Source organism: Fusarium odoratissimum (assembly GCF_000260195.1).
Source record: "Fusarium odoratissimum NRRL 54006 unplaced genomic scaffold supercont1.1, whole genome shotgun sequence".
NCBI classification, from domain to species: domain Eukaryota; kingdom Fungi; phylum Ascomycota; class Sordariomycetes; order Hypocreales; family Nectriaceae; genus Fusarium; species Fusarium odoratissimum.
Window position 1 is genome coordinate 2015978 of NW_022158687.1, and position 14247 is coordinate 2030224.

General features: G+C 49.7%; 4 protein-coding genes across 8 annotated transcripts; 1 reads left to right on the forward strand and 3 right to left on the reverse strand.

The window, feature by feature from the left end:
• Nucleotides 1–2177: 2177 nt before the first annotated feature.
• Nucleotides 2178–2771, reverse strand: FOIG_00704 (uncharacterized protein; the record flags this gene model as incomplete). Its single annotated transcript, XM_031197059.1, has 1 exon — nt 2178–2771. The coding sequence occupies one exon, from the start codon at nt 2769–2771 to the stop codon at nt 2178–2180; it is 594 nt and encodes a 197-aa protein (XP_031072826.1).
• Nucleotides 2772–2867: 96 nt separating this feature from the next.
• On the reverse strand, nt 2868–5189 carry FOIG_00705 (uncharacterized protein; the record flags this gene model as incomplete). The annotated part of the gene is made up of 1 exon (XM_031197060.1): nt 2868–5189. One exon carries the CDS (start codon nt 5187–5189, stop codon nt 2868–2870), a length of 2322 nt encoding a protein of 773 aa, XP_031072827.1.
• Nucleotides 5190–5624: 435 nt separating this feature from the next.
• FOIG_00706 (uncharacterized protein) lies at nt 5625–10951 on the reverse strand. Of its 5 annotated transcripts, none has more exons than XM_031197062.1 (3): nt 10304–10951; nt 9507–10021; nt 5625–9364 (listed from the first exon to the last, which is right to left on the reverse strand). In XM_031197062.1, exons 2-3 carry the CDS (start codon nt 9752–9754, stop codon nt 6886–6888), a joined length of 2727 nt encoding a protein of 908 aa, XP_031072829.1. In that variant the 5' UTR covers nt 9755–10021; nt 10304–10951; the 3' UTR covers nt 5625–6885. The 5 variants fall into 5 exon arrangements, with proteins under 5 accessions (XP_031072829.1, XP_031072831.1, XP_031072830.1 ...); XM_031197064.1 differs by having other exon boundaries at nt 5625–9310; nt 10304–10838; XM_031197063.1 differs by having other exon boundaries at nt 5625–9310; nt 9507–10838.
• On the forward strand, nt 5666–10811 carry FOIG_00707 (6,7-dimethyl-8-ribityllumazine synthase). The gene is made up of 2 exons (XM_031197066.1): nt 5666–6054; nt 6116–10811. The coding sequence occupies exons 1-2, from the start codon at nt 5852–5854 to the stop codon at nt 6501–6503; spliced, it is 591 nt and encodes a 196-aa protein (XP_031072833.1). The 5' UTR covers nt 5666–5851; the 3' UTR covers nt 6504–10811.
• Nucleotides 10952–14247: the final 3296 nt, after the last annotated feature.

Genomic DNA, 14247 nt, shown 5'->3' on the forward strand with positions numbered 1-14247 from the left:
ATTGGATCCCAATCTGCGCTAGCCTTTGACGTTTAGCGCAAAACGTCATGGCTTGCGGCTTAGATTGAGCCCGATGATGGAGCTGTCCCTTCTAAAAACGGGCAACGGCCGCTGGACAACACCTACAAATCTTTCCATCATTTGATCGACGTGTTGCTACCTAGGTTATATATCATGATATTTCGAGTTCAAAGTGGTCTTCTCTCCTCACCAACATACCTAACCAACTCGTTACCCGCAGTTTCTGAATTGAATCCGGAGCAAATATGCTAGAATTCCAGATTCCCAACTCATCAATGCAAGGAGGCCATCTTGTCAGCCACAGCCACGATGGAGCGGAACGCAACGTATATCACAGTCACTGAACCTCTCTGGGCTACTTCTCTGAATTTGATGCTTTTCGCATACAACGTTGTATGCAGTGCACATATAAGCTGCTTACTCTTTTACATGATACCGCAGACTCTTAACTGGACGCCATAACATGTTACAACTCACGTCGGACACAGTCTCTTCTTCCCAGCAGCTGAGGTCTCGATATCTGAATGCGGGATGGGCCCGTGTTGAGCTGAGCTGTTAGTCATCACCACATCGAACTACACGTTACAGAACAGAAGGACTCCATTTCATGTCAGTTGCTTCTGCCAACGTCGACTCACTCTTCGCCCCGTGGAGCACAGCGCAGATACGAGCGGGAGTTGGGTCAGCGTGGGTATTCCCGTTCCCATCTTGACCTTTGCTCTGGCCCTATTCGTTGACCATTTTCACGAGAGCCTGTTACAGTAGTGCCAAACTTAACATGTGGACGGACCAACCGAGTGGGCTATTTTCAGCAACATCCTTCCATCCACCCATAACAGTGGAATCCATGCGCTCCAGTCTTAATCTTCAGCTCATCTCTACCGTAACCATACGGTTTATACCGGCAGTCTCTTCTATTGTCATCAAGAACTCTATGCAGAGGAATAAGCTCGTAAATCAGTAATCCTTCTACATACCGAGATGATCTGTTTTACTAGCCCCAGTGACACAATCCACTTACAACCCTTGTCCCTCAATTGCTGCCGATTCCTCCGTCAACGTTAAGCGATGATATATACCTTCCCTCTTTGTTGCCTGGAATCTGGTTTTGAGGTCCCCATCAACCTCCACTTCGCTTCAAAGGCCCCCCATCCATCGATATACCCGACATCTTCTAGTAAATTCCAAGCCAGCCGCATCATTACCATGTCAATATCTCATGTTTTATCTCGCCCGTCATTAGAAAATCATTCAAAACGCCATCTCAATGATTTGCCAGCTCATCATTGGATCATCATAGGGTTCCATCAATGATCTAGACCCCTGAACCCTCTCCCTCACCCTTTAACTACACCCTCTCGCCAGTAGCACAGTCTCAGTCGCCCACCCAAAAACCACCCAGCCACCATCGGAGCATGAAATATCCTGCTCCCCATTGATGATATTTCCTAGATCCTATTGTCTGATGGTGATGTGCAGTGGAGGCCACGCGGCTGACCAACTGGCACATGCAGATCTACATAGCCTATCTCGCAACTTCTTGGCTCTATCACCAGACATGTACCGACTTCGATGCCTCACTTACTGACTTACCCTGTGGCCTGGTTGTATTGTAGCACTTGCTAATTTCAAGATTAATAAGGTAAGCTATAACGGAACATGGAAACGACCAAACACTTTGGCCGCTATGACCGCCTTCTGAGCTAATGTTTCTTGGTCTTATTGGCGTGCTTCTCTATAAACACCTCATCTTGAAGCGGCTTGTGCTTTATGTACCGCCTAGTAAAGAACTCACGTTTCAGGATCAACTAAGGTAGTTGCAGTATGTAACTGCGGCTCCCAACAGATGCTACTAGCTGCACCAGGGTTCTCTTAGATACAATCACCATCCTCAGGTTCAGCTTACTAGTAAATTCTTAGTGTGATTTCATTAACTACCTTCTGCAAGCTGACCATCTAGCCCAGCAGCCCAGCAGCCCAGCAACCCAACATCTCTAGCCTCGTCAATTTAGTCGTTCCGTCGTACAAGCAATCTCCGCAAGCAAGCGCTCCTCCCTTTCCCCAATTTCCCTATAGTTAACGGTATATGAATGAATGAACACCACGATTGCTTCCTCCCATAGACATTATTGCGCCCGAGCCCCAAACAAAACACTTTACGCCTTCGATTTGCCTTTCACTTCAGATCGAAGTATGTACTCCACCGTGACAGATGGGTTTCCTTTCAGCCACGACTCCGTAACTCGCCTCAATCGCCTGTCAACCACTTCAACCTCGTCCATGTTCCTGAACTGCAGGGCCAGGTCTGGCTTCGTAGCTCGACCAGAGTTCGTGAACTCAAGAGCAGCAGCTTGTAGCTCGCACATTTGAACCTCGACCTTGACCGAAAGGTTCACTGTGGAATCGTTTTGTGATATTATTTCAAGTGGAAGTTTTGTCGACGCAATGCGTTTCAATCTCCCTCCGTTTGCATGAATACGCTGTCGCTTCATGAGAAGGCGTCTAGAATCCAATTCTGCGCTTTCTGAAGTTGAAACGCTTGAACAGCGTCGCTGTCGCTTGAATGATCTTGAGTAGAATCCCTCATTGTGCTGGTCATGGATATGATGTAGCGGTGCTGGGCTGTATTCACCAGTAGCTTCTTCGTCCGACCCTGTGGCTTGTGGTGGTGGTGTTCTCTGAAGTAACACTTGTAGAGAGTGCGACCACTGCTTGTTACCTTGGGTTTGACTTCGTTCAGAATCCCTCATGCCTCCGCAAGAGCTTAGATGATTGTGTGGTACTTGATCGGACAACCAAGATTGCGCATAGACCTGAGAGGAGAATTCTCCAGGGCTAGAAGGATGCTAGCCTTCCTGGTCCTCGGAGTTCGCGTGACTGTTGTGCAACATTTCCTTAAGATGTGCGTCCGAGTCGTCACGGCTGTTGCTCATCGGTGCATTTCTGCGGTTAAGTAGTCCATTGCCATACCAAACTTGGTCCGACCGACGTCTGCCTTGGGATGCAGTGGGACCACTTCCAAGGAGCAAGCGGCTTTGTCTCAACTCGTCACCGCTTCGTCTGTCGACTGACGGTACTACACTACCCCGAGAAGACCTCTGGGCTCTGACCAAGATATTGTTGGTGGATTGTCGACGAGAATCACGACGAGTTGAGTTATGGGCACCAGTAGGGTCTGATGATGGCGGCGTTTGTAAATTTGCCGGCAGTGTTAATTGCAAGTCTGGCATTGAATTGCGGATTGACTGCTGCCCTAAGAGAGGCCTGAAAGGCTGGCTTGAGAAAGAAGGAGCCTCACGACGTGGAGATGTGCGGGGAGATGGAACGGCATTGGGCCCAGCAGATGGAAGGTTGAATGAGGACTCGTCATCACTTTCGTCTTCGTAGTCTTCTTCCTCATATTCACGGAACAGGTTGAGGAGTGATTCTGACAGTTCCTTCAGTGGAAGGCGTCGATTATGAGAGACACTCGTCAGATAGCTCCTTGTATGAGGTATTTCGGGCGTGGCAGTCTCATCTGTTGCGATTTGGATCGGCTCATCCCTTGATGAGCGAAAATAGTCATCGATGTTGCCGAAACGACGGTTTAGAGTCAATCCTCGACGTCGAGGGCTTGATTGCAATTCATCTCGGACTGGAGGAGTGGCAGCTCGTCGAGGTATAACATGCACAGGAATTAGTCCTTCTTTGCCGTCCAGGTCGGTCGAAGCGGTTTCCCTCCGTGAAAGATTGACTGTTAATCGTGTCCTCATCATCTCCTGAACTGGTTGGGCTTTCTTAGGACCCCTCGTCTCGTCCAGGTTTCCAGATCGTGAGCTTTTCTTGGGCGAAGTGGGAACAGTGAAAGCACCGGGAGAAGCCCTTTCGCCACTTCCAAATACGTCAGTACCACCAAGAACTCTCTCAGGCTTATCGTTAAGAGAACCGACAAGTTCTTGGTCGGTCAACAAGAGTTCCTTTTCCATGCTATCAACACGTGCTCCATCTCTTCGTCTTGGCTCAACCGTCTTCGAAGCACATGGCAGAAGTGATAGGCTATTCTCCAGCGCCACCAGCTTGTGTTGAAGTTCTTTGTCACCCAAAAACTTCTTGGTGTAAACGGAATCACAGAGATTCTGGAAGCAACTTAGGACGGCTAGTTCATCCACGAAAAGAAGTTCATCTTTCGAAGGCGTCACATTGGGGTCGTATGATCCAGGTGAACACTGAATGCTAAGTTGCATAAATGCATTGGAGGGTGCTCGCGAGTTCTCGGGTGAGTTTAGGACTGCGGAAATACTCGATCTGAAAATAGAAACTAGCTTCTTTCCCGTGCTTTTGGACGATGAAATGGGTCGTGAGTCGACCGAGATGAAAGCTCCCTTCCCCTTGATGATATTGGCATCAGAGTCAGGCTTGGGTAAGGAGGCTACAATTTTCAAATTTTTCGACTGTACTTCTGTTGAAGTTGCTCCAGCGCGAGAGTCTGATGACACCGCCACGAGCTGAGTAGTAAGAGCGTGACCAAACACTTGTGTGATTGCCTCTCGCGTGCTTGGTGCTGAGCATGGTGTGTAAACCCACGGCTGGATTGAGCTACCAGGCACTTTGAATGAGAGTCTGATGTGTGGAAGTGCGATCGCATAACGCTCTAGGAGTCGTCTGATATCTGCCAGGGTCTTTCGGCTCACTTTGATAGCATTTTGTTTCCGAACAGGAAGGTTCTGAAACAAATTCAAAGCTTGGACAGTTGTTCCGACAGGAGCGGAAACAGGCTGTTGTCTGCTAATTCCGCCTGATTTTGTGTTTAAGAGAAGTAGCGATGCAATGGGATCCTGAGCTGTTCGAGTTGTGATTTTGATTGTAGCCAGATAATTGGCACTAGCAAGAGCCTCGCCACGAAAACCAAGTGTCTTGCCGCCTTTCAAATGAAGTTCGTCGAAGTTTCGGAGCTTACTCGTATGAGACCGACGCCCCAATGACTTGTAGTCGTCCACCTGTATCCCACAACCATTGTCTCGGACTTGGACTTTGTCGACGGTGTTGGGAGCAACCGTGATTTCGATAGATGTAGCACCCGCGTCAATACTATTATCAACAAGCTCCTTGACCATTGAGAGAGGGTCTGGAAGCGAAGACGAGGACCGTAGGAGGTGTGCTAAAGATGGTGGCAACACAGATATTGACATTGTGATGATGAGATGGCTTGAAGATGGAATTGAGATATGAACTTCCCAGGTAGTTTATGCTGTATTGAGACACAGCATCTGGTTGCCTGAGAGACTAACACGGATCATGTGGATATTATGCTGGTGGAGTTATAGCAGAAGGGGAATTAAAGCAGGGGGTGTTGGAGAAGAGGAAGATGAAGGGGAATAAAAACAATTGAGACGAGTGGTGATATCTCGTCTGCCTTCCATACAAATGAAGAACGTAGAGAGATTCTTTGAAGGAGGTGATTCAGCCTCTTACCTTAGTCCCCCTTAGTCCTTCCTTCCGACTAACACATCACACACAGAATGTACACCGGCTGCCGCCAAGAGGTTAGAAAGGTCCGATCAAGGTACGTACCTTCAGTCCCTGCATTCCATCTATCCAACCCGGGAGCCTCTAGGGCACCATCTGTCCCTGTTCCCCTGTGACGTGACCTTCCAGCCCCGCTGTGAGCCCCGCGTTGTCTCTGGCGGATAGAAACCATTGCTAAGCTTCCTTTCACGAACCTAAACCATCCTCCAACCTCGTCTTTTAGTTACCTACCCATCTCAGTAGATTGCGACAGCTCATCCCAATTACCGACTGCAGACATTCTCTATCGCAGCATCCCAGTTGATCTCAATCTCAAATTCTAACGATGTCTCTCAAGGGTCCCTCTCCGCAACACCACGATGGCTCTGGCCTGCGCATCGGCATTGTCCACGCTCGTTGGAACTCAACCATCATCGACCCTCTTGTGACCGGTGCCAAGGAGAAGCTCCTCGCAGCTGGTGTTAAGGAGTCCAATATTGTCATCCAATCTTGCCCTGGCTCCTGGGAGCTCCCCATTGCCGTCCAGCGGTAACCTCCCATTCATTTGTATCCGTTGATGCCGAGTCGCTGACGTATTGCCATTGTCTAGCCTGTTCTCCGCCTCTCAGATCCAGGGTACCTCGACTGGCGGTCCTTCGGCAACCGATCTTCTGGCTTCATCCACTACCGATCTCACCTCTCTTCCCGCCTCCTCTGGCGCCTTTGATGCCATCATCGCTGTCGGCGTTCTAATTAAGGGAGAGACCATGCACTTTGAGTACATTGCCGAGTCAACTTGCCAGGGCCTTATGCGCGTGCAGCTCGACACTGGCGTTCCCGTCATTCTTGGTGTCTTGACCGTTCTGACCGAGGACCAAGCGAAGGCTCGTGCCGGTGTCGACGGTAAGGGTCACAACCATGGAGAGGATTGGGGTCTGGCGGCTGTCGAGATGGGTGTCAAGAGAAAGGAGTGGGCCAACGGCACCATTGATGGTTAGAACAGCAATGTGCATGACAAATGATAAAATATCACATTTTGGACAAGGCGTGGATAACCTTGGCGCTCGTCAACGGATCGATGAAAGCATGACTTGGGCCACAGATGAATACCATTCCGAAAATGACCTCCCAATTAGTCAATTACCGCATAAAGATGTATCTATCATGCGCCAGTCTCACTCCTAATGAGCCAGTGCCTATCATATCTTTCCCCACGACGCCCGGGTGAAAAGCACTTCTAGAATATACAATTGTATGTGGCTCTCCACTCGGCGGTTGAGCTATTTCAACCCATGGATATCCAGATGCAAAAATAGAGCATATAAACCAATCTTACCTCCGTCTCTTTTGTAATAATTCCGCACTCACTAATCCTTCGAACTATATCATGGTTCCAAAATCGCTTCCCAGTCCCTTCTTTGACTTCCACATGCTACGCTTCTTGTCTCGCTTGGCCTTCATCGCCTCCCACCCTTCCTCGTCATCATCATCTGAACCGTCACCCGCGGAGCTTACCACGTTAATAGTAGACTTGCCCTTGGGATCATCCCAGCGACCCAGCGCTCCAGACATAGTGTTGGTGCGTCGGTGGGGGTCAGGGGCTGCTGCAGCCGGCATTTGTGATACTGGGCGATATCGGCCGGGAAGACCGATGTTGCTTCGCTCAGATGGCGCAATTGACGGAGTGTATCCCATAGGGGGCATGCCGTGAATCGAACCAGCGTATCCGCCAGGTGGTGGCAGGAAGGGAGCGCCTGAAGGTGGCGCCACCATGCTCATGGTACGCATTCCGGCGTCCATGCGGCGAGGAGGCTCTAAAGCTGGCTCAAGCATCATTGAGTGGCGAGATGAGAGGTCATTCATAGACTGAGTGGCAGAAAGTCCTCCATAAGGTTGCATTGGTGGCATCATTCCGGGTTGCTGCTGCTGCTGGTTGTTGGTAGCCATCATTTGCATAAACTGCATCTGCATCTGCATGAACTGTGACATCTGCTGGGTCATTTGAAGCTGTGCCTGGTCTCCCACGGTGAGCTGTGGTGGCGCCATGGGCATAGGCATCTGTTGTTGAGACATGCCCATACCTGGCATATTGTACATGCCGCCCATACCATTCATCACGCCTTGGGGCATGTTGTCGAAAGGAGGTCCTTGAGGCCCATTCATGCCAGGGACGAACTTCTGGCCATTTGCGTTAGGACCGCCGCGGCGCATAGCTCTTGAGCGTTCCTCACTGGCGATCACGCCAACCAACCCTCCAGGAGGCAGGGATTGCTGAGACTCTGAAGCAGGAAGACCGCCGCTGAAAGTGAGCGACTCCCGCATAGCAGGCTTTGCGATACCTGCACCAACAAAAGGGTCCTGAGGAAGACCCCGGGCGAATGCAGGTAGCATCGAATGGCGCTGGTTTTGACCGCTGCTCTCGCCCATCGCCGAGCCGGGTCTTGGGGGCGCCAGCTGGGTTGATGCTCGCAGGTTGGGGTTGGAGCCCATGGTGCTGAGTCTAGCGGGTGGTCGGTTCTTGCTGGGGAAGCCGTGAGCTTGCAGAATGGCCAAAGGAACCTCCTCGTCGTCATCCTCGTCAGAAGCACCTGCCGGGGGTCCGGGAGATGGTGTCTTCATGAGGTGAAGTTGAGGTGCACTCATCGAGCTAGCCAGCCCAGGCCTTTCATGTGATTGCATATCAGGCTGCTCTCCAGTGACTTTCATCATCTGCTGTCGATAGACTGCCATATGAGCCTCCTGCTTTCTCCTCTGCTTTGCTTGCTGCTTGGACTTCTCAATCTCGTCCTCATCATCATCATAATTGATTTCGTCGTCATCGTCATCGTTGGGGGTTGACTGCATTACTCCATCGCTCAAATCGTGACGCTCTTTGTCTTTTCGGTACTTTTCGAACTGGGCTGGGGTCATGACCTTATTGTTTCGTGGTGGGCTAGGGGCTCGAGAATTGAAACGGTTGGTGATACGCGAAGAATGAGCGGAAGTTCCTTCGAACAAATTGTCGTCTCCTCTGTTGAAGCTGCTGTTGAGAGGCTTCCTCTCGAATGATGAGAAGGAATCTTCGTTTCGTCGGTAACGGCCGGAAGGGGGGTTGGGGCTACTGGACTCGGAAAGCAACCTTCCGACTGCGATGGAATCCTGCAGTAACTTTGCATCTTCATCCTCAATGATATCGGACGGCCGGTTCGACGTCTTGAAGGAACTCTGGTGGCGCGGAACAGGGGGTGGCACATCATCAAGCTCAGGGGTCCCAGGTTGAGATCCGAGAAGATTGTCGTCTTCGTTGCGGCTGTGCCACGACTCAGGGCCAGGCTCAACCTTGGTGATCTTGTTGATACTCAAAGGGGGCGGCTGGATGGGTCGGTTGCTGGTAAGTGAGCGAGGAGCCGCGGACCCGTCAGCCCTCATGGTGGCGACGCTCGCTCTCTTATCGAAGGAGGAGAACATGGAGCTGAAATCACCTCCCATATCCATGCCCCCATTCTCCATCTCTAACTTTGGCGGTGTAGCAGTGCTGGTTGTAGATTCAGTCAAGCCTCTAGATCTTCCACCAAAAGCATCCTGTTGAATGGCTGGAACGGGAGGGATGTCGTTGTTGTCAATCTTTGGGGAAGACGCGTTGTGTTTTTTCTGGACCCCAAAAGAAAATGTTCGACCCGCTCGGTTCAGAAATCCGGACCCGCTGGATTTTACTCCAGGTCGAGGAGCGATCTCGTGCAAGTTCTTCTTCTGTGAATGGGAATGTTTGGGATCGTCCTGACCCTCGAGATTCGTAGAAGACGGAGTAGTCGAGGCATTGCTGTGCCTTGATGAGGTATCAGTTGATGTGGCTTTGGTCGTATTAGAGGCCCCACTTCCCCTGGAAAGGAGTCAGCGCCATGGTGCATGACTTAGGTTGTGTTATTTTTATCTTTCCAGAACCAACGGCAGTCGTGCAACATTCCTTGGCGAGTCACACAGGCAGAGGAGGGAGGAGGCGGGGGATCGAGGGGAAAACTCACCTGTTGCCACTCTTGAGGTCGGCAAACATGTTATCTTCAGTGTCGAGTTCCAGACGACTAGGCTTAGGAATGTGATGACCAGAGTTCCTGGCCATTCTGGCGCCTCCGTCAAATGATTTGCCGAGCGCAGGGTCGGTGCGCTCAATAACTCGGAATGACGATTGCTCTGGTGTTACTGACGCATGCTGAAAATCCTCCGAGGTTGCGGTTGACTTCCGCCTGTTAAACGCAACACCGAATCTAGGCATGTAGAAGGTATAATAATAGAATATCGGTTTGGGATTAGATACAACCCATGAAAGAGACTCGGAACGGTCCGAGCTGAGCTGAAGTTATTGGTACTGCTTTATTGATCGATATACGGCGGCGTTTTGGGCCAGGTAATATGAAATCGAAACGAAGATATGGAACAAAGATTGCAGGTCGTGCGTTGATGCGGCGTTTGATAACGATAGCGAGGGTATTCGAACCGAACCGTGTCAAGCAAACAAGATGCGTATGATAGACGCGGATAACTGCATGATTGAGGGATCGCCGGTCAGCTGGTGTTGGTGACAAATGATGTACTGAAGGTTGTCGCAATTGTTGAGGGCACCGCACGTAAAGGAATTGAGCGGGAAAGATAGCAACAGAGCAGCAGCAATAAGCAGTGCAATACGGCCGTGGGTATACAGAATCGGGGACAAGAGGCTTTATCGGAATGAAGAGAGTCGAGACAAGTTCCAGAGAAGAAACATATAATCCGGGTGGTTGGAGGCATGTGTCATTGATCCAAGGCAAAGAGAGTTGAGACTCACATTATGATCTCCAGAAACGAAGGACGGTTTGTATTAGGAGTAAAAAGTGGCTGGTTAAAGCCGGAACAAGACGGTCGGGGCAAAGGCGAGAGCGAGAGTGAAAGTATGTATGTATAGAAAGTAAGACGATAGAGGCTCAGTCTTAGTCGTCTCGTATCGTCTCAAAGTCTCTCTCTTCGATGGGCAAAGACAGACTGATAGAACGAGACTTGACAGGCGGCTAACGTCAACGACAGAAACGCAGCAGTAAAAAAGTTAGGAAGCGGAGATGATTAGGGGGGGGGAAGAAGCGAGTGGTGGTGGTGAGGTTTGAACGAGAGAAAGATGGCGAACGAGCAGAAGCGAGTCCAGACTAGACCAGACCTGACCAATTCAGTGGTGGCCCGACAGGCTACATAGATAGGTACAGGCTACAGTACAAACAGCGCCAGTCAGTACAGTTCATGGATCCAATTCAATCCAATCGACATGGATATTTAGGGTCATGGATAAGTGAACGGCCAAGCACAGACAGACCTCGAAGGCACCTAAACGGGGGTCGGGGGTTGCACAGTGCAAATGCTGAAAGAGTGTGTGCTCTATTAAACCCCCGTGGCCAGCGCACGGCCTCCGTCTCAATAGAGAGAAGAGTCGCTTCTCGGAGCCAGTGAGCGAATGTGGAATGAGTTGCTTTTGCGATGTGATGCTATTTGATTCGATTCGATTTCATATAACGTTACAATTCCTATAGAAGAGTATGGACAAAAGAGTGGTTTATAGAATAACCGAGGTGAGTAAATCAAGAATAACGACACATAACAGGCCTATGATAGCTGTAGTGGTTATAACAAACTTTCGGTCAACTCAAGTCAAAACCCGGCAAACTCTCATCAAGTGAAATTCTGTGGAATCGGAGTCTACATATCAGCTCAATTGCATCAGAATAGACAGATGGCTCGCTCAAGTTAATGGTCCCCCGTAGACTCATCGTCACAGCCCGTTCATCTAGTCCGTCCTAGCCCGTATCCTCTCCCGACTACCACCTCGCTAGCGTCGTTGCTCCATGAGAACAGGCAACCCTTGTCTTGGGGGCACGGTCACCGCTGAACCAGAGTGAGAGCCAGAGCCGCGGCCATGGCTTCGCCAATAGCATCCAGACTTTCGGAGAGAGCATGTGGTATTGTACAGGTTCAGCTGGCCCTAGATCAGACCTACACGACAACTGATGCTACGAATGCAAATGCAGGCAGATCAAAACATGACATGGCTTGACGTATGTCCAACGGAACACGACTGTCCGAAACAATATCTCAAAGCCTTATTTCTTGGAGTGGCATCAATAATCAAGAGCTGATACTGAGGCTTGCTCATCTAAAAAGAGGCGCGGGCCAAGCCTGGACGGGCAAAGCCGCAAAGGCTCAATAGTTCCGATAATTCAGCTACGGCACCTCCTCAAAGCCGCAAGGTGCAGAAACATTAATGATGAAATGCTGCACTTTAAGCCGGGCATATCAAGAAGCCGGTGCGCTAGTTGCAGGGGGAAATTGCGTGGCATTCAAGACACAACCAACAACCTCAATAGCGCTGTTACTTGCATTTAGACCATGATCATGGCCATTCCTGGAAATCCCTTCAGCCTTGGGGATGTGCTGCAGATGGGAGCGATGTGGATAAGCCAGCATGAATCTTTTCTTCGTGAGACAGTCTAAGCCCAGTCGACGCTGGGTGAGCTGGGTGAGCTGGGCGGATGATGAGCCAATGGGTTATGTTACCGGGCTTCAACGTTTCACGAATCCATTGTTTTGTTGACGCGACTTCTTCTCGATTATGGAGACTTCCGTCGACTTTCTATGTAATGGACGACACGATAGTCCAATTCTATATCCCAGTTTAGCCCTGAGTCAAATATGGAGAAGAAGAAAACAAGAAAGTATCCTGGATGAAAAGCCAACAAGGGGGACTTCCCATCGTCTACTAGTAGCATACTCTTGGCCAAGAGTTGGTTATTTTTGTCATTGATGATTGATGTAATGATTGACAATTATAGTAGGATGCTCAATATCAAAGTGGAGTTCTGTACTTCAACATTGATCGTGAATAGACATACATATATATAACTCGTTACTCAGATATAGTTGATTGATCTGTGCTATTGACCCCTTGGTGTTTTTTTGAATAACCAAGGCATTGCTGTAATCTCTCTACAATACGCGCACAGTATATCCATTGTCTAGACTAAAGAGAAATACTGGAGTTCTTGTGGAGATAAGGGTTCAATGCTTGATTCTGCTTGGCATTTATCGACTCACAGCTATCTCTGTCATTGACCGAGACTCGACATTCGTCTGTTCTATTGCGTTCGAGCATCAGATATAATAGTATAAGACAACAACAGCCCGGGGCCTTCGGATATTGGATCTCAAAGAGAGTTGAGTTAGTCAATTATTGGCTGCATCGCTTGCGCCGTTCCCGCCCTGACCGTGACCTTTTCCATTCCATTCCCTTCTCAAGACCCCTGGAGCTTTGGGCTCTGGCTTGCAGAGTTACGGGCTTGGGGTTGCGGGCACAGGGGGCCGTTCCCCACCACGATCCACGACAGCCGAGCAGCATCCACTGAAGGCCCCAAATCAGCGTGACACGAGCAGAGAGTTCCACATGATATGAGCCTGTATTCATGGATGAGAGAGGATCTTTTACTCCTTGACCTTGACCATGACCATGACCATGACCATGCTCCTCCCTTTCGTGATGTGATTTCCATTCCCATTTTAGATATCACTCGATTTTTTATCTTTTCCAAACATGCCCTTGTTCCTCACTGACGTCGTTGATCTACAGGAGGAGCCGAGTTGACGATCTCGTAAACAAGAACTCGGGCTTCACGACGTCTCTTCACTTACAGGACTAGGACAAAACTTGGAAAGAAGCCGAGATCCAGGCATTGAGAAGATATCTCAATCAATTATTGTGAATGTCGCCTCTCGCACTGTGCATGTATGCAACCTAATCGGGTACTAGGAAACTCATCTGCACAGAAACTCAAACCTGATCGGGTCAAGTTCAGGTACGCGGCTCGTCAGTTGAAAATCATCACTCTTTCGAAAAAAAAAATCAGAGCGAGTGGGAGGGCCCTCCTTTTTTCCTTCTTAGCCCCTGTCCGCTGAGTGGATCGGGATGGTCTTTTTTAGATCAAAGCTTGGCCAATGCTTCTTATTAGGGGCCCAACCGTGGAGAGACAAGATATGTGAGGTTCGTATGGACTAAAGACTGTAGCACAAGGAGGAGATTAATGGATACTCTGGGTGTTTTGAAGTTATTTCCATCTCGTGTTCTTGAACGTGTCACTAATAATGACCATCGATGCCCAAGGCTTCGGAATTCAAACGGCTTCGCTGCTATCGAGGAACCACAATGCAATATGCTCCTCGGTTTACGCAGCAGCTCGTGCACTGTACGAGAGTGAATATCTGCTGTGTACTGTGCCACGCCAACTTTGCTCTCCCGTTATTCCACGGAGTACGGACAGGGCTGGGCCGGATGGAATACCTCGAGCCCTAAAGGCCAAGAAACCAAGCAGAGCACGGCAAAGCAAGAGAGGCAATATTGACGATGTGGATGGATGAATCATGGCTGAGCTCATGATGCATTGGCTGCTGACAGCTATTTACAGCTAAACTTTCCGCAAACGTTTGCAGAGTGTTCGTCCAATGCTGATTCCTCAAATTATTTCTGGCTCAGGAGCCACAGTTTCAGCAGAAGGCTGGGCTCCCTCGTCGCGGCTCCATCGTCTCACGCCACCGGCTGCTGAGATGATCGCCTTGAGCGTTAGGACGTGGTTGATCACACAGTTGTTGGGTTACAGTTACTATTGTTGCAGGCACACAAAATTGAGGGCCATCACCCAATCCAACATCAACTCAAAGCTTGTTCTTGACCGGTTTGTCACAGCCCCTCTCTTTTTTTCT